At 45.2% G+C, this 19,769-nt stretch overlaps 2 protein-coding genes across 4 annotated transcripts in view; one reads left to right on the top strand and one right to left on the bottom strand.

Moving 5' to 3' along the window:
* The first annotated feature begins 1,240 nt into the window (after positions 1 to 1,240).
* POLR3H (RNA polymerase III subunit H) lies at positions 1,241 to 19,180 on the top strand. 3 transcript variants are annotated; one of them, XM_019545016.1, is made up of 7 exons: positions 1,245 to 1,280; positions 2,470 to 2,601; positions 6,521 to 6,617; positions 13,630 to 13,716; positions 14,469 to 14,532; positions 15,114 to 15,321; positions 16,037 to 19,180. In XM_019545016.1, the coding sequence occupies exons 2-7, from the start codon at positions 2,491 to 2,493 to the stop codon at positions 16,088 to 16,090; spliced, it is 621 nt and encodes a 206-aa protein (XP_019400561.1). In that variant the 5' UTR covers positions 1,245 to 1,280; positions 2,470 to 2,490; the 3' UTR covers positions 16,091 to 19,180. The 3 variants fall into 3 exon arrangements, with proteins under 3 accessions (XP_019400563.1, XP_019400561.1, XP_019400562.1); XM_019545017.1 differs by lacking the exon at positions 1,245 to 1,280 and adding an exon at positions 1,813 to 2,184; XM_019545018.1 differs by lacking the exon at positions 13,630 to 13,716 and having other exon boundaries at positions 1,241 to 1,280.
* Positions 19,005 to 19,769, bottom strand: part of ACO2 (aconitase 2) — a 32,300-nt gene continuing 31,535 nt past the window's right edge. Inside the window, exon 18 of the mRNA XM_019545015.1 lies at positions 19,005 to 19,490. Within this exon, the coding sequence (XP_019400560.1) occupies positions 19,353 to 19,490 (138 nt within the window). The 3' untranslated portion in view covers positions 19,005 to 19,352. The remainder of the gene's footprint in view (positions 19,491 to 19,769) is intronic.

Below are 19,769 nucleotides of genomic sequence, written 5' to 3'. Positions count from 1 at the left end.
TGGGTATTGGTTACAGCCAAAGCTGGGGACTTCATCTGGGGTGTCAGTGCTCCTTCTGGGAGCAGAGCCGGAGGTTCCTGGCCAGAGGGTCTTGCCCCTCTGCTCAGGGTCAGACTAAACACCGTACTGGGGTTGGGAAGGAATTTCACCTCATGAGCAAATTGGTTTGGACTGTGGGGGTTTTGCCTACCTCTGTAGTAGGGTATGTGGCCCTTTACCCGGGATGTCTGGAACATGTAATAACATTTCACAGAAACATTGGCTACTGTGTCAGGGTAGGGCGTTAGGTCTGTGTTGCATCAGGGTTGATGACAGTCTTATGTAGAGTTTAGATTATGGTTTGTATGGAATGGTGTGGATAGCGATGATCCTACCTCAGGCAGGGGGTTGGATTAGTGTTCAACCTTTTCTCATTTGCAGATCCCTAAAAAACGTTGAATGGAGGTGCAGACCCCTTTGAAGTATTGATTTTCACATACTTTTGATTGATCATACTTAAATTCATGGATGCCTTAGCCACAGTCAGTGGACCCCCAGGAGTCTGCAGAACACAGGCTGAAAACCACTGGCCTAGATGATGCCTGGAGGTCCCTTCCAGCCCTACTTTTTCTGACTCCCCATCTGTTCTTGGATCTCTTTCATCCTTTTAAGACTAGTGGCTCCTGACCTTTGTTAAACGCAAGGTAACCTTTCCTTAGACTGAAGGCAGCCCTTGGGAGATGCCGTTTCTGGCCTTTCGCTTGTTTTTCCGACTTTGGAATAATAGTAGTGCTAGTGCGCCGGCGCCGAGCCCGCAGCACGGCAGGAGGGTCTGGGCCCTCTGGACTCCTGTTGGAAATCTGGGGGGCTTATGGCTCGGGTGCCTGGTGTCCGCAGCCCTCACAACAGGTCATGCTGTCTGCACCCTTCCACGGGTCTGAGCACCCCGGGGCGCCCGGCCGGCGACGGCCAGTTTGGACCAAGCTCTGGCAGGGCCTGAGCGCGCCTGCGCGTCTGTCCAGCGCCAGGCGCAGGGGCACTGCACAGCGTAGCCTCTGGTCTCTATGGTGACAACAGAACACGGACGCCGGCCGCGGCGCGAAATGGAGGGCGAGGACGACCCGGGGGCGGGGCCTACGCGAGGGAGGAGGGAGCTCCCACCATTCACTTAGTCATATGACCTAGCCTCTACGTGTCAATCAATCCTCATAGGCCCTTCCCCGGAGGGTGATTGGCTCTCCCACCGGAAGTGACTGAGGAGCCCGGGATTGCTGCTTGCAGCAGCTCCGCGCGTGCTGCCGGTAAGATGCACAGCGAGAGGGTCAGGCCTGTGGTCCCGCTGCGTCCCGTCGTGCACCGCTGCACCAGAGAGGCCGCTCCTGGCCCCTCTCTGTGGCTGAGCGTGGGGTTGCTCTGTCCCCACGGCTTCCCGTCGGTCTCCCCTCTCTCCCCAGCATGGGGCCGGGTGCGTGTGAGGGGCGGGGCTTCTCCCTGCCCCTGAGCGGCGGCGGCGGACGCGCGGCGCCTGCGGGGAGCACGGTGGGCCCCGCCCTGTGCGTCAGTTGTGACGTAGGCTTGTGTTGCTTCCCGTTTGCTACTCCCACATCTGCTGCTCTGGTCTGTGCCCCTTGTTCGATCTGCTGCTCTGCTTTCTGACCCTATCATATGCTCATTGCCCAGTCCTCTGCTCTCTGCCAGATCCACTGCTCTGCTTTCTGCCCTACCTGACGGTGTGCTGCCGGGCGGACACTCCTTCCCGATGTGCTGTGCGCCCCATGCAGAGGCTGCGCCTGCCACTTATTGTGTGCACAAGTTGCCCCTCTCCTCCCCTCCCCACCTTAGCACATACCACTTATTTCCTCCTCATGAATAGTTCTCATGTGCCCGTGGCCTGTGTGGTTTCCTACCCAGGACACCCAAATCCATGTTGTCAGCAGGGAGTGCCAGATCTGGATGTAGCAGCCAGTGCTGCAGTATTCCCTTGCTTAGGAAGACAGAAAAGGGTGCAGCAAGCTGCCACCGTGATTTGGGCTTATAGAAGTTGATCTCAGTAAGGGTGGTGCCCCCCTCCTTACCTTTCATCATGTTACCCATGTTGTAGGGGATGTTACGAGGCCCATTGCAAGGCCCTACCTGCACATAAAGAAAAGATGATTTCTGCCCAATGAGCTCATCTTGATAAGGGACTGAGCTTGAGTCTTGAAAGTAAGCATGTCCTCTGGGTACTAAAAGCTGCTGTTTGAGGTGTCTCGGGCAGGGCCTCCTGCCAAGTGATTCTGGGAGATGGTCTTGCTTTGTAGTTGAGCTGCTTGAGTTTGTATGCTGACTTGACAGGGTTTTGATACTCCAAGGGGGTAAAGGGTTTACAGTGCAGGGGCTGGATGTGTTTCCAGATCCTCCCCCCACCCATTTTGAGGTGTGAAATGATCCTAGGCATCCTCTAATCAGAGAGTCTTTCCAGTCTCATTGGTCTTCATGGTCTGTCCCCAGGGACACTTGCTGCCTGCCACCATGTTTGTCCTCGTGGAGATGACTGATACAGTGCGGATTCCTCCCTGGCAGTTTGAAAGAAAACTCAATGACTCCATCGCAGAGGAGCTGAACAAGAAGTTAGCCAATAAGGTAAAGCTTTGAGCATAGGATGGATGATCCAGAGTTTCTGGCAGCCATGGATGACTATTTATTAGAAATAAAGTTTCAGCATGACTTCAGTCTCTGTGAAGATCTTCATGTCTAAAGTGCTTGAGGCACCATAAACAAAGGGGCAACAGTTTAAGATCTCGACAGATTGGAAAGCTGCAAGTGCAAGGTGCATTGACAAGTGCAAGGTGCTACATCTCAGGAAGAATAATAAAAAATACAAAATGGGTGATACTGGCTGGATGGCAGCACTGTGGCGAAGGATCTGGGAGTCTTGGTAGAATACAGACTCAATATGAGTGTGCAGTGTGACACAGCTGCACATAAAGGAAATTTGGTTTTGGGGCGCATTAATAGAAGTATTAGGTGTAAGCCACAAGAGGCGATAGTATTTCTGTCCTTAGCACTGCTTAGGTCTTGCCTAGTGTATTGTATACAGTTCTGGGTTCCACGTTTTAAAAAGGATGTGGAAAAGTTAAAGAGGGACCAGAGGTAAGAGACAAGAATGATAAAGGGCTTGGAAGACCAATCATACGAGGAAAGGCTGAAGGAGCTAGGCACATTCAGCTTGTAGAAGAGGTGCTTAACAGGGGATGTAATACCAGTCTACAAATACTTGAAAGGCTGCATAAAGAAGAGGGAAAACACCTTTTCTCTCATGCAGAGATGAGAACACAGACCAGTGGCTTCAAGTTGCAGCAAAGTAGGTTTAAGCTGGATATCTGGAAAAATACCACTGTTAGAACAGTTAGACAGTGGAATAGACACCTAGGGAGGTTGTGGACTCTCCACTAGAGCTGTTCAAGAACTTGGACAGATGCTAGTTGGGAATTATCTTGGCATAGCTATGCCTGTGTTCTGTTATGGGTATTTCCTGTGCTGGCTTTGCAGGTTGTCACATGAGACTGAGGCAGAATTCCTTCCTTCCCCCTCTCCTCCCCTGCTGTATGTCAGGGTTTTTCAGGATTTTGTTTATTTGTTTTTTAAGTCTTCTTCAGAGGCATTGGGTGTTGGATGCAGCCAGGGCTCAGGATTTTGACTGAGGCATGCCAGCACTCCTGCTCTGAGTTAAAGTGAGAGATTCCTGGCTAGAGGGTCTTGCCCCTCTGCTCATGGTCAGGCCATATTTGGGGTCAGAAAGGAATTTAACCTCATGATCAGTTTGGTACAGACTGTGAGGGTTTTTGCCTTCCTATTCTATAGCAGGGGGCATGGCCCTCTTCCTGGAATCTCTTGAGCATTGTATTAACTATCTTTACAGAAGTAGGAAGTTGGCTGCTGTGGTCCCCCACTTTATCAATGGCAGGTTAGGGTGTTGTATCTTGTGCTGTCAGGGTTGACTGTAATTTTGCTAAGAGGTTAGACAGTGGATTGTATGGGGTGGTTTGGAGAGGGATGATCCTGCCATAGCCATGAGGTTGGACTAGATGATCTCTGAAGGTCCCTTCCAGCCCTACTTGTCTATGATTCTGTGGCTCTGATCTTATTTAATATATTCTTTAATGATATAGAACAAACTAGTGAGGAATTCTTATATAATAAAGGGCTTAGTCCGTTTGTCTGTCTGTCCGTGATGCTCTTGGAGCACTCCAATTGGTTAGTGAAACAACTGTTCAAAGTCTGGAGCGCTGCTATGACAGAGGGGATGGAGTTGGGGGGAACTCCGCCACCTCCGAGGAGTATATCCTGGGGCAGGGAGGTGAAGCGAGGCTAGTGGCATTGGAGTTGGTGGTGGTGCGGGGTGCTGGCAGAGGGGGACGGAAGGGGGCCAACTTCCCTCCCCCTGTTCCTAGGAGGTGGCAGCAATGTAGGGTGGTGGCACTCTGTTCCTGTCCCTCCTGTCATTCTTGATGGGCAGTTGGCTAGTAAAGACTATATTAATAATATTTGGAGGTAGTACTACACTAACGGAACTGAATGCCAGGTGGGACCGAGAAACAATAAAAGAAACTGAGAGCTATTGACATTCTGAGTATGAAACAGGAATGTGAAATTCAGCCTGGGAAGATGCAAACTAATACCTCTTGAATGAGAAATTAAGACAAAGGTGACAACTAGAAAGCAGTAAGGCTTTAAAAGAATGAGGGGCAGTAGTATCTACTTCTCTCTGCATTGGGTACTTGAAATGTGATATGGCAGCAAAAATCAACGAGATGGTGTAGTATATAAAAGGCATCATGTTATACGGCTGGGAGATCATAAGCTATCTCTGCATTACAGCTGGGACAGTGCCTGAGCTATAGCATTCAGTTCTAGCAAGTTCTAAAACCCAGAGTGCAATTAGTATGTTGAAGGGAATTCAAAGGAGAGCAGAAATATTGATCAGGGGCTGGAGAGAGCAGTACATGTGGAAAGTTTATTAAAGACTAGACGTCTCTCTCTTGGCGACTGCTGATTTGGATGCTGGTTGCAAGTGTCTGTAATCTGTTAGGTTGTTTTTGGGCAGGGGTATCAAACATACAGCCTGTGGATCAGATCTACCTACAGAGCTCCATCATCCAGCTCCTTGTGCTTGCCTGGGTCTGAGGAGACCCACACTGGGCATGGTACATGCCAGACCAGTCTCATGGGCAAGGCGTGGGATGTGCCCCACATAGGAACTGGGATCTCCATGCCGTGCAGTGCAGATCCCAGATCGGCAAGAGTGGGTATCCACCCCATGGGTGTCCACCACTGTGCCACATGCAGTGCCCACTGTGGGACACATGCTGCCCATGGCACCTGCCCCAGCAGCTCTGAAATCTGCACCAGCTGCAGCATGGATCCCAGACTGGCTGAAGGAGATGCTGTGTGTGGTTTGGTTCCCAGAGCAGGTGCTGTGTGTGGCACAGTTCAATCAGGCAGGCACCACACACAGCATAGTGCCCACTCTGGCTAGTCTGGGATCTGTGCTATGTGCCTGTGGCCAGATTGTTTTGCCCATGACCTGGATCTCAGACCAGCTGGAGCAGGCACCAGATCTGATATGCAGGGGGAGCATGGAAAGGATGGGGGTCCATGAGCCCAATCCAGTTTATAGACTGGACCCTGATACTCTTTCAGTCTGTGGGACTTGATGAGTTTAACACCCCTGTTATAGGAGAAATGGCAGACGGGGACCATTTCTGGGGATATTTAAAAATGATCTGGAAAACCAGGAGAACCGTTTTCCATTAGTGGGAATGAATAGAAAAGCTGTGACTTACTATTGCCTGTAATAAGGAGACTCCAAGCTCAAAGGGTGTATCAGGAACAATACTTTCAGGGTTCTCAAAGAACCACTGTTATGTAATCCAGCTATGCCCCCTCTCATCCGGGTATGATCAGTTTGTGCATCATGTCAGGTACTCCCTGATACAAGGAAAAGAAGGCCTGTCTTCATTTCTGCTAATAATCTTTATGAGTTGTCAATGAAGGAAGGCCGGTCCAGAAAGGGTTTCAAGGGCATGACTCTACAACAAGACAGTAATCTGGCCTTCGGAAGAGCTAGGTTTGGCAATGGTACTAACCCCCCGCCTCTCCCCCGGGGATGGTGCTTGTTATCTGAACCACTTTTGGGGCTCCCTCTTCCTATGTTATCACTCCTGGTAACCCTCTCAGAGATCTCAGGTTGCAGTGGTGCTCTCTTTAGAGCAAGTCAAAACCCCCCCCAGAGGTGTCCCTGTAAAGTAATGTATGTGTATTTATGTTCCCCCTAAGAGAACTGAAGCCTTCTCCTTCATGGTGCCCTTGTCAGTCTCATAGGCATGAATTCAACAAGCACTCTCCCTTGTGGCAGCTCTGCTGGATATCCATCTACACTAGCTTCATTTTCAAAGTGGGGTTAAGGCAAAGTGAGAAGTGTGTGTGGCAGAGAGATTTAAAGAGATTAACCCTTTTGTATAGCTGGAATTTATTGCTTTTCGGCTTTTTCTCTGGGCAGGTTGTATACAACGTTGGCCTCTGCATCTGTCTGTATGACATCACCAAGCTGGAGGATTCTTACATATTCCCTGGAGATGGTGCATCACACACCAAAGGTCTGCTGCTGTTTTTCTTAGCTGTGTGATTTTCTGAGTTCTTAAGTGTGTCTGCTTATCATTAAGAGGACAGCTGAAGGAATTAATCAGGTTTCACAGCCCTGTCTGCCCCTGTAGGGGTGCCAGAAGAAACAATACCCTACCTGCCCTGTCAAAGGCTGATGTTTTACCTGTACCCAATACAGCTTTAAATTGCCAGGCCCATTTAAATACTCCAGCAGACCTTTCCTCTAAACTGGCAGCGCTATTGCTTTGGAGCAAAGTTGGTACAGACCAAGATGAATTAAATTAAATTGATGTTTTCTGCTTGTTTTATTCATTTTAAGGTAGCAGGCTTAATCTTGGCTTTTATTTATACTTTTTACTGATTGGTAATTATTAAACTGTATTGAGAAATACCTCCTTTGCACATAATTTCGCAGTCCTGCTAACCAGGAAGGTATGCACAAAAATGTCTATGCACGATTATTTAAGCCAGGGTGGTCCACAGGAGCCAGAAGTGTCACAGGCAGCCTCTGTTTGTGGCATACAGCAGATTAGGGAGGGGATTGGCAGCACAGTTGTAGACAGGGCAGGGAGCAGAAAGCAGAGGAGGAGGATCAGTGGCTCTCAGGGAGGTTCTGGTGCTAATTTCTGGGACACCTACCAAAAAGGTTGGCCCCCGCTGATTTAAGCAGTTATGTAGTCTATTGTATATTGATTTGGTTTCATAGCTTTTGTATTTTCCAGAAAATAATGCATGTTGATGCATTTTTGGTAGGTTGTTATTTATTCATAGCGTCCAAGTTGCATTTGGATGGAAGTTATAATTCAGTTAAATGCATGCCAGCAGCATCTTAAAATGTTTATTTGTTAAAGAAGCACCCTTAATTATGCTAGAAACAAACTTACTTCTGTGTTACCCAAACATGTTTTGCACTTAAAAGTGATTTATTGAACAAGAGAAAGATTGTCTGCAGTGAGGAAATTGAACTGATTGTTTCAAGGCTGATGGTTTAACCAGATTCAGAAGGGGATCAAACAGATCCATGCAGCATAATCCATTGGGGGGTATTAAACATGGTAGGGATGTGACCTCCAAATTAAGATTCCCTAGACCTCATAATACCAGAAGCTATTGGAGAGGAGAGGCAGGGGACAGCTCAGTCTAAGCAGGCTCTGAATATATAAATTTTCCCTTAGCATCCATTCCTTGCCACAGTGCGAGAGAGGTTATTGGGCTAGATAGCTCTGTGGTCTGGCCCAATACAAGTTATTTTTGATTGCCCCATCCATTAAGGTTTTAGTCTTAGTAGATCTTGCCCTTTCACTACTAGCTTTAATCCTAGATTTTTTAAGGAGGAAAAAAGTTTTTTGTGCTCTTTCAAATCCCAGTTGTTATTTTTCCCCCCAACTTTTAATGAACAAGTTATGGAATTAAAATGAAAAAAATACTTTCCTTATAGCTGCAGAAATCTCTGCTGTGTCAAAGCTGTTAAAGTGTTGTGCTGTAAACAAACTCTGGATGCAGTTGTTTAGTCGGGGACTTCTTCCAGTTTTGTGGTTTGACCTTTTTTTTTTTTAATTTCAGCACTGAATATGTACTGGTTAATGCTGTTGTTTAATATTTGGAATAGACTGTAATCAGTTAGGCCTTATAACAGGGGCTTGTCATAACATGCATTTTAAATGGATTTATTTTTAAAAACAAATCTAAGTATTTACTTTTACTTTGACAATGTTGATAAACATTAGAAATGACTGATTTCCCCCCCCCCCCCCCCGCTGGGGCTTGGTAGAGATTACATCAGGCAGAAATCTAGGGGTGGGCTTCTGGCTTCCCTCTTCCTTAGGGCATGGTTCAAATGGACAGCAGTAAGACCACGTTAGTGGCAAGTATCATTCTGAGTGGAAGTATCACTCTACCTGGTGTTCAGTAACCACATTCGCTTTCCCTTAGCTCAGCCCTCCTTTCAACAGCTGAGTTTTGAGAACTTAATCTTGCATGCTGGAATAGAAAGAGGAGCACAGGAGACTGCTGAGCACCTGCTGCCTTGAGGGCTTGCCCATGTCTTGGAGCTGTTGCCCCCGCAACGGTGTCAGCACAGCCATGGCAGCAGAGCCCCCTGCCAGAAATGTGCAGTGTGGTGGCAGAAGAAGATTTTTCCTGGAAAACGGAAAACTAGGCTGGCAGAAGTATTCCTCTGTTGGTGTTGTTGCATCTGGACACTGGTTTGCCTGCACGGTAACATCAGCTAGGGAGGGGGATCTTTTCCACACTCCTAGCCATCGAGTCATAGAATTGTAGAGTTCTCCTATGTTTAGATGATAAACACAAAGTACTCTTAAATGTATCCAGCCTCTTGAAAACCTCCAGTGAATGAGGTTTCCATTCTTCAAAACCCCTTGAAAGCAGCTCTGGCTTGGCTTCTCAAAGGACAAGCCTCTGGCTCAAGACTGCTGCATTTTGTCCCTGGTGATCTGTAGCACTCCTGCCTCAGAGAGCTGTTTCCTTTTGGTCAGCTCCTGAGAAGAGGAGCATTTCTTCAAAAAGGGTGGGACAGAGTGCCGATGTCCCAAACAGCATAGCAGACTGCTTATGGCCAAGCAAATGGTCTTTACTGTGCCAGTTCTGTACCCTTTTTTTCTTCGTCAGACTCCACTCTGTCTTCCCTGGGAATGCCCTTTGTCTGCTCCCCCAGCTCTCTCCAAGCTTTGCTCTTTCTGTGGTGCAAACAGCTGCCTTTGGAACAAAACAGCTACAGAATTATAGTACTACCTCCAAGGATGTATTTCTCAATAAATTTTAATAATTACCGGTCAGTAAAAAGTACACTGAAAGCCAAGATTAAACCTGCTAATTTAAAATGAATAAAACAAGCAGGAAACATCAATTTAATTTAATTCATCTTGGTCAGTACCAAGTTCTCTCCAAAGCAATAGTGCTGCCAGTCTTCAGGCCCTGCTGCTAGGCCCAGACTGCCATCTTTCCCTGAGGTGAGAAGGCCATCTAGTTGTCCTTCTTACTGAACTACTTAAGCAACTATTTACATCAACACATACACTGAGCCCCCCACAGTGTTCCCTGCTAGAACTCAGCTCACTTAGTTTCTTGCATCATAGAAGATATCTAATGCAAATCTACTTTACTGCAATGTAAAGCCATCGCTTTGTGTCTTGCACTTTGTGGCAAGAGAGTGTACAGTTATTCTCCTCCTTTATGGCAGCCTTTCAAATATTTGAAGATTTCTATGTCTCCCATTAATCGCCTTTTCTCCAAGTTGAGCATGCCTGGTTCTTTTAACCTTTCCTCATATTGCTTGCCCTTTACCATTTTCACCACCCATCTCTGGACATTTGTCCAGCTTCTCCATGTCCTTCTTAAAATATGGAACCCAACACTTGCACAGTCCCCTAGACAGACCTAACCAGCATTGAGTAAAAAGGCACTTTCACCTTCCATGTCTTGTACCTAATACTCCTGTTGATGCAGGCCAAAATTGCATTTACATTTTTTTTGCAACTGCATCACATCACTGACTCATTGAGTGTCTGATCCACCAAAAATCCTAGATTCTTCTTAGTAATACTGCCACCCAGTCACTTTTCTTCCATGTTGTATTTATGCTTTGGATGATTCTTTTCGAGGTATAGCATCTTGTGTTTGTCTATGCTGTCTCTAGCCCAGCTTTCCAGTGCATCAGAATCCTTCTAAATATTACTTGTACCTTCTAAATTGTTTGCAGTCTTTCTCAGTTTTCTATCATGTGTAAATCAGGACGCACACTATTATGGCATCCAAATTAATTATTAATAAACATGATAAATACCACCAGACCAAGGCAGACCCGTGTGGAACCCCATTCAAAATCTCCTGCTGTTCTGACATTGATCCACGTATAATAACTCTTTGCTTGTGGTTATTAAGCCAGTTATGTATCAGCCTTACATTAATCAACCTTACACTTTGTTAACTGAGAAGCACAGTGGAAGATCCTTCTGAAGTTTGTCACCAAAGTTTGTCACCTTTCTTTGCCTACTCCATGATGGTATGTGAGCAGTGGTTCTCAGTAATGGATCCATCACAGATCCTTTTGAGGTTAAGACGGGAGTTAAGCAAAGCTGTGTCATGACTCCAACACGCCTCTCAGCGCTACATCTGACCACCAATGAGTTTCTAGTCAGAGTGGAGCTAACCTACTGAATAGATGGTAAGCTGTTTAATCTCCGCTGACTCCGAGCCAAAACCAAGACCACCCTGACCTCAGTCATCAAGCTCCCTCCAGTACACTGATGCTGTAGTTTCTACTCACTTGGAAGCAGACCTTCAGGCAATCATCAGCCTCTTTATTGAGGCATACAAGAAAAGGGACTGATTCTTAACATTCAGAAGAATATGGTCCTCCAGCACCACCAAGCTCTTAATGAACAGTCCCTGGCTCTGGTATGCAGATTCACAGTGAGACTCTGAAGAATGTTGAGTATTTCCTGTACCCTGGAAGCCATCTCTTGCAGAAAGCTGAAATCAGTTAAGAAGTTCAACATCACATCAAATGTGCAAGTGAAGCCTTTGGATGCCTGAGGAAATGGTTGTTTGAAGATCACAGCATCAGATCCAAAACAAAGCTTAAGACAAATGTTTAGTTGTGGTACCTATCTTACTGCACAGAGCTGAAATGTGGAGTGTGCAAAAGACACCTCAAGTTGCTGGAGAAGTACCATCAATGCTGCTTGTGGTCAAGCCTTTGAATCTGGTGGGAAGATAGATGATCCAACATTAGCATCCTCTCACAAGCAAACACCACAAGCATTGAGGCAATGTTCATTTGACATCAACTTTGCTGAGCCAGCCACGTCATCTGGATGTCCAACTCCAGATTCCTGTTTTATTCTCCCAGCTTAGTCAAGGCATACGCTCAAGAGGAGGGGAGAGAAAGTGCTTCAAGGATGTCCTTGAGGCCAACTTGAAAAAATGCAACATCAGCTTGTGGGAAACTTGCCCAGGACCACCCCAAATGGAGGAAGAGTCTGCTGTAAAGATCTCTGTACTTTGAAACCTTACAATGACAACAAGAGATAGAAAAGTGGGAGTGGCCGAAATTGTGTATCATAGACCGAATCAGGAATCCAAAGCTACCCATGGAGACACGTGTTTGACTTGCAACAGAGTCTGTGGAGCCCAGGTTGGCCTTGGCAGCCATCTTCAGACCCACAGATAAGACAGTCATCCTTGACTGCAAGGACTTGCTGGAGATATCACTTACATTAATCTTATGTCATGTGGGACTTTATCAAAAGCCTTACTAAAGTCCAAGTACACTATAACTATTGCTTTCCCTTCATCCACTCAGGCAGTTACTTTGTCAAAGAAGATCAAGTTTGATGTTCTGATTTGCTCTAACATCCACGCTAGCTGCTAATAATGAGCTTTTCTTCATCCAAATGTTTACAAATCTGCTTCTTTATAACTTGCTCCAGTAACTTCCTGGGTATTGAAGTCAGGCCGAGCCATCTGTTGAGGACCTTCTGTAACGTTCTCAAGCATTTTTGCATATTCCAGAAACTCCTTGAACTACAAGTCAATGCTCACTTTCTGCCCTGGATAATTCAGTTCAGGCACATAAAGGTCCGTATTCTAACTCATTCTTCCCAGTGGTTGAATGTAAAACTAGCTACATAGCAGTGTTCATTGAAAACATATTTAGATCTGAAGTTTGTTACTTTGTATTATTTTTGAAAATGTCCTACATAAACCTAATTGATACTCATTTCAAAATGTCACTTATACAGCCTTAATGAAGTAGAGATGCTGTTTCCTAAGTAGGCCAACTTTGGACATTTTTTTTTAAAGCCAAAACACCTGTGGTTGTTTGGCTTTTTAAAAATAGAGGTTAAAACCACAGTGGTCGGAAGTGTGCTCCTTCTGACATCCCTTCTGCCAGTTCTTTCAGCGCCTTGGTATAAAGATTTCCCAGACCCTGCTGACATTCATTTAAACTAATCAAAAGCTCTCTTATGCTCCCTTTAGTTACCGTGACTCTCGGTCTTTTCCCTTTGTCTGTGTTATTTTTGTTAGCTGCCCAGTTGCAGCTTAGCTTTCCTTTGTGAGGGCTGAGGCACAGTAGCTGGTGAGCAACCTTGCCTTCTGAGTTTTCTGTCTGTTCACTCAGACTGTTTAGCAGGGGACCTGCAGCTGCTTTGGTGACAGACTTCTTTACAGAACCCCCTTTGGTCCTTAACTTTCCTTGTTATGTGTAACTCCATTTGTATCTCTGCTTCCCTGATTTTGTCCTTGCAAGTTCTTGCTCTTTTTTGGTATGCCTCCTTAGTGACTTGCCCTTCCTTCCATGTAGTATCTTAGTTCTGCTGACCTCACACTTTCCTTATCTTTAGAATCATGAATTCTCTCATATCATGATAATTTTCTCCCAGGTTTTCCATCGCCTTCATGTTCTTGATGAATTCTGTCCTAATTGTACTTTGGACTTCAGCTTCTCCAGTGTCTTCCTCTGCTGGAAAAATGCTTTTAATAAGTATTATAGGTAATATTTTTTAAATTGACTTAAGTAAAAGTATTTATATTAGATTGAACTTGAGCAACATTAAGTGTAGTTCTGTGTATCATCTTTCAGCTATTGCTTTGCACCTCCGTGGCACTTGTGTTTCAGTGGCAAAATACATTATTGCTTCTGCTGTAGTAGCACCCCAGAAGGGCCCATTGTAATAAGTAGTGTTTAGAAATAAATAGTTTCTTCTTTGAGAACTTAATTTTAATACAAGACACAGCAAGTAGATATTGTCTAGTGAGAGTAACTGTAACGAATCCATACAATTACATGGACCAGTTTAAGTCCACAGCATATTGAATGCAAATAACTTTAAAGTATTGTTTGTTCATGCTCTTGACCTATTTGGTATCTGGAATTAAAAGTGCTAAAGAATCTTAGAGAGAATGTATATATGACAGGTAGTTGTTTTTTTTAAATTGGCTATCAGAGGGAGCAAGGCATCAATGATCTTCATTTCATTCCAGTGCATTTTCGGTATGTGGTGTTCCATCCTTTTCTGGACGAGATTCTGATCGGAAATATTAAAAGCTGTAGTCAGGATGGAGTTCACGGTAAACTGCAACTTCTGACATCGGGGGCACCATAGCTATCAGGCACTGGGTTAATTCAGAACTGTAAACAATGAGATTGATTTTGTTGGACTATGAAGTTTTGGAATCCTGAATCACTTCCTAATTTGGCTTGGCTCAGTAGAGGCTAAATGCCATCTGATGGGAACCTGCAGTTATCTGATTTCACTGCGAGTTTCAGCTTGGCCTTAGGGTTTTGCCCAGACCCTTTATTTGGTTGCCTGTTTGATTGTCTTAGAAGAATTTGATAACTGATATTTATAGATGGGTGAGCACATTGCAAACTAGAACATGGGTTTACTTTGCTATCTGGATTTCAGACAGTTGGGCTTTTATAACTCACTTGTTTTAAAAGGGGGGTTAGCCACTTACTTTACATATTGGTGCAAAGTCTCTTGCCCACCATAAATTGTATGTAAAACCTCGGATTGCTTTGTGCATCTGAAGAGTTAGTGGAAAATAATTTTTGTTTATATTGTGGATTTGACAGCACTTCAGAGACCCACACCAATAGTGGGGAGAAATTCCCCTAAAAATAGGAAGTTGAATTTATAGCGATGTAAATTTATTGGGAAAGTTGGGGTAGGCTACAATAACTGCTATTGTTTTGCTGTAAAAAAACAAAACAAAACAGAAAAAAATGAATGTTGAATTGATGTTGTATCTTGCATTTAATGTGCTCCATCACCCATGACAGAATAATTTTATTTTTAATCTGTTTCTTCATTTTGCAGTTTCTCTTGGGTTCTTTGATGATATCATTATCCCTCCAGAGTCTCTGCAGCAGCCTACTAAATTGTATCCTCTGACCAACAGTGACTCCTGTAGAATAAAGGAGGAAAGTGACTGCAGTAGTTCCAGTCCCTCACATCCCATACTGTTTTATGAAGCCTTGACAACAGTAGCTAATGTCATGCCAGGTGGTGGGCATGTGAGATCAACTGCTAGACAACTAACTCCCTATGGGGTCACAGCCAGTAGGACTCTGCCACCTGCTAGAAGTGAATAGTAAAGTCTCTCTAGCAGCTGGATTCTAACTCCATCTTAAATTGTCTCCAGTCTTGTGTGTCCCCCACTCCATGTGAAGCACCTAAACAGGGGCAGGACTCTGGAAGTGTTCTTTTTTGATCCAATTTCAAGTGACCAGTTTATGCTTTGAAGCGTGAGCACTGTGTGCCATTGAGATAAAAGGCCCAGAGACTTGGAATTTGTATAGACAGTACTGAAAGTACTGTGATGCAGTTTAAGAAATAGCTGTAAAATGGTGAATCCCAAGATTCAAACTAAAGGTTGTAAGAGAATTTGGTCACATCACAGTGAGATCAGACTACTGTGTTCTCACAATCACTATTTACTGCCTTGACTGTTGACCTAACCAGTGATGAAGCAGAACAGGTGTGGGTATGGGAGTATGAGACAGAAGAAGGAGCACATGACCTGTACATGGACATTGGGGAGGAGATCCGCTTCCGGGTAGTGGATGAGACCTTTGTTGACACATCCCCTACAGGCCCAAGCTCTGCAGAGACCTCCACTTCAGGTGCCACAGAAGAAGTCCAGAAGAAGGAGGCACCCTACACTCTTGTGGTAACTAAGCGTAAATCATATAGCACCATAGCCCTGCTTGGTATTGACAGAGCATGCCCCTTTCCCAAGGAGCTTATGGCCTTAAGTTGGACATATGGCCAGGAGAATGACAAACTGGAAGTCACTGATAAAGTGAGCTTGGTCACCTGTGCATTTGGTGTTTCTTCAGTGTAGTAGGCTTCAGCTGGGGTGGAGCTCAGACCTTGAAGGCTGATTCCCAAGTAGGGCACTCAGAGGAGGGGTAAGAGATCTGGAGCAAGGACCTGATGCACATAATTGGAGAATGATGTACACCTAGTGTTGCATGGTAACCAAATTACTTGTCCTCAGAAGAGCTTGTGATCTAAAGGGCTGAATGAGGGCAATACAGGATGCATAAGGAAGGCAAAATGCTCGACTACTTTTGATGCTTCCTGAAACTGGCTCTTGTCAGTGATGAAATGTGTTGGCCATGGGTACAAGAAGTGAGGCAGAAAAGGGGGAAAGAGACTCTTTGAAGCAACATGTCCACCAAGCATTAGAAATGAGGTTGGAACACAAAAGTTCAGTGTGAGCGCTGCTCTGACTGGGAGAGGACTCCAGTAGACAACTCAAGGGAGAGGTGGGCAGGGGAGAAGGTGGCTGTATCTGAATTTTTCCCCAACTAATCCAGATGGGTGAAGTGTTCAATCCTGGCCAATCATAAATGCTAATTTCTCATTATGTCTCTTGACAGGGATCAATCAGTGAGCCAGGACTCGGCCTTCTCTCATGGTGGACAAACAGTTAACAGACAGAACCTGCCTTGCAGGATTCCATAGGATGGATGCTTTAGACCACAGGAGCCAGCTAATGTTCTCCATCCATGTCCTGCTTTAGACCAGGGCTTGCATCTCTAGATTTTTTCCCTTGACCAGACTGACACTTTTCAAGAAATACCTCAATCAAAACTGCAGAAGTTAAGCTATATACTGGAAATGGCTGACCTGTAATGAAAGCCCAGCAGCAACTAACTCAGTTGGAACATGGACCTCCTAGAAGAGAAGGCAGAACTAGATCCAGGTGCCTTTGCTCTCCTGATGTGAGAAAGGAGCTTGCGTTTAGCGAAGTGGGCAAGGAGAGGCCCATGCATGGTTGGGGTGCCTGGAAGAAGTGTCCTAACTCTCTCCTGCTTCTTTGGAAGCTGAACTGTGGGAGGGTTGGAAGTGTTGCATGCACAACCATGGTAAAAAAATCCAATGAGGTGCTGCTGTTGGTTTGGTAGCAGGAGAAGAAATGGCAAAATGTGGGAAAAGGGAGGAGCTGGCCTTTCATAGACTTTGTAATCCCTGCTGCGTGCGGGAGGAAGGCAGTGGTAACTGCAAGAAGGGGAGTCCAGGCCATGCATGGGGAAGTCAGCCCTCCAGGGGATTTGGACTCTGTCACGAGTCAAAGCTGGTATGGGGGCAGCTGAACAGGAAGCAGCTTGGTTGTTATGTCTAAGCTCTTGAAAGTGATTGGCTGCTGCTGAGAGCTGAAATGTTATAATGCAGTGGGTGGCCTGTATTTTTATTTATATTGAGTAGGCTTAGCTCTACTGGAGTCTGCCTGAATTGATCACTTAATTGTCAACGGGAGCAGATCCATGTGGCTGTTGATAAGGTTGTAATTCCAATTGCTTCTGTGGGTGGGTTGGTATTGATACCAGAAATGAATAAACAGTGATGATGACTGCACACAACCCATCCTGCTTTACTAAAAAGAGAGACTGGACTTCCTTTCCAGCAGGAAGGAAACAGCCAAGTCTCCCAGTCTAGCTAGTGGTACCTCTGAAAGCAGACAGTATGTTTGACTGTTCAGACTAGCCCTGTCCTTTCTACAGTGGAGGCCAGTAACAAATGACTGCCATCACCCTGTCTGACAGCAGTGAAAGGAGAGCTGGGGAACAAAACAGCAGGAGCCTGTGCAGGGCATGGAGCCAGGACTGTGATGTGTTACACATGACTAAGAAGCAGCGACATTTAGCAGTGAGGGACTATAATTCCCTTGGATGGTGATTCTGCAAACCTCAAACCATGAAAGCCAAGCTTGAGTCACCAGAGCCCTCCCTCCAATGCAATTATAGACCCTTAATTCTAAGCTTGACTATTCCTGCTTCACAGCCTTAATTAAAGGGGGCTTGAAAACCTCCAGCTTGTTGCAGTCATTTGAGCCAGTAAAATCCTCTTTCCAAGCACCAAATTTCCTGAGTATTACTAATCTGAACAGCCAGGAAGCAGGACTGCTAATAGCAAACAAGGCTGGACTTGTTTGCAGAGCTAGTGTCTAGTATCAAAAAGGGAAGCAGTGGAGGTTGGAGCATGAACTGGTCCCAGGCTTGAAGGAGAAAATCCTGTCACAAAGACTTGGCACTGGATTCTAAACCCCCAGAATCTGACCAGAATTACCACTGGTGTTAAGAGTCCTATCAGAAGAAAGCCAAGTAGCAAGTTCCTCATGGTCATGTCCATGTAGGGAAGATACTATAGTACACCAGTGCCATTTTACTCTGTTGTTCTCTCCCTGGTGCCACAGGAAGAATTCACATTGCTGTTTTTAAGCCTGCACCAATGTCTAGGAGCAGGAAAGGCTTCCAACTCTAGCATTTAGTTACTTGCTAAAATTGTTCCTAATATGACAGAACTTCTAGCATGACCTCTTTTAAAGTGCATTAAGCTGGGTCATTAACACTACCTATCTGTGAATTATCCTGCTTCTGCCTGTAATTCTTTATATTCCCAAGCTGGGAATTTCAAACCATATACTGGAGAAGCAGACCTTCAGGTTAGTAGTGTTTTATCCCCAAGCCAAACATGGGAGGTTCTTGGAGCTCTGCAGTCACCTACCTAGTACAAACACTATTGCTTTTGGTCTTACAGGACAGAGCTTTGATTGACATCTTATGTTCAGGTTAGAGGGTTAGTACAAACTTAAATGGGTGATGGCAAATGAATTTTGCAAGTGGCTGTGTCGAATGACTGCTGTATGCATACACGAGAACAGTGCTGCTAACTTAGTGGTCATGCTAATCCTAACACTCTGGTGTTCTTGGTACATACCTGTATCCACTAGGGATCCTGTACAATTCCATGCAATACTTAGCAGATCAACTAGTGATAGTTTTGATGACTTAAAGGTCTTGAAGTGACTTTCTGAGGTTGGTACGGTAGATTTCGGCCTGAGAGCTAGCAAGATTCACCGAGCGAGCTCGTCATCTTCTCAGCTCAACAGGGGAGTTTGACTATTCTGTTGTTCTGTGGTAACATAGTGGCTACAGGATAGGCATACAGACCTCTTCTTTTAGCTGTTCAGTACAGCTGGGACAATAGGATTCTGGAGTGGCCACCAGCAAGGCTCATAGCATTTTGTACTTGCAAGAGTTTCTGGAAAGTAGATGCAGCTGGCCTTCCATTTTTACACCTGTATTTCTGGGCATAAGTTGCAGCAACCCAGCCTGTCCACACTTCTGTTTTTTGTTGTGGAGGGGGGCAGGGAGTAGTGTTTGCCACTTGCTCTTTGAGCAGTGACACTATACTACTCTGGCCTCCCTATAAGGACGGCGGCTTTGAGGGAAAAATACTATCAATGAAAGATCTAGTGGAGGTACATTCCAATAAGTTACACTGCAGGCATGAGTGTGAAGTCAGAAATACTGATATCAAGAAAACATGCAATAAGCCAGAACAGTCAGTCACAATCTTTGATTTTATTGTAAATCATTCAGCTGTCATGGAAATGACCAGACAGAAAACCGCACATTCCCTTCAAAAATAAATATTTAAGTTGTGGGACCATTGAAATTTGAACCAAAATGAGAAGGGGAGCTAACAGAATTTAGAAAACAAACAAACAAACAAACAAACGAGATGTAAGCCTTGCTGTACTCCCTGTTCGTAGCTTCGGTGCAGAGGAAGTGCCATCACGAAAAGGAAGCTAGTTACGTTTGATCAGACACATATTCTTAAGAACAGGCATGGAATTGCACTTTTATGAAAATGCCAGAGCCAAGTCCTCTGGGGATGCATGTACATGTTTTAGTGCTGCTGCAGCTCTTTCATTCTGTTCAGGGCACTGCCAGCCTTAAACCATTCAATCTGTGTCTCATTGAAGGTGTGATTCAGTATGATGGTCTCCTCACTCCCATTGGGATGTTTGATGATGCATTTCAAAGGCTATGGGGGAAGCAAGAGATCAGTGCATTTCTTCCCCCCTGCCAATCATAGAAAGACCCTTAATAATGTAGCTGTTCACTAGAAAGTCCCTGACCCTACTCCACTAAAAGCTGCTTAACCTGTTTTCAAAGTGGGTGTAAAAACACTGAGACCCTGATGCAGGAGGAAGCCACCCATTATGGCCAGCACTTCATCTCTATGGACCACCAGTCCACATTACTAGGCCCATCTCTATTGTTCAGAGGGATTAATATTCCCCCCTCTACTTTTAGATGTCAC

This window comes from Crocodylus porosus, unplaced genomic scaffold, assembly GCF_001723895.1.
Source record: "Crocodylus porosus isolate Cpor-Errol unplaced genomic scaffold, CroPor_comp1, whole genome shotgun sequence".
Lineage (NCBI taxonomy): Eukaryota > Metazoa > Chordata > Crocodylia > Crocodylidae > Crocodylus > Crocodylus porosus.
Note: the sequence above shows the minus strand (reverse complement) of the source record. Positions and strands in the feature narration are given on the sequence as shown.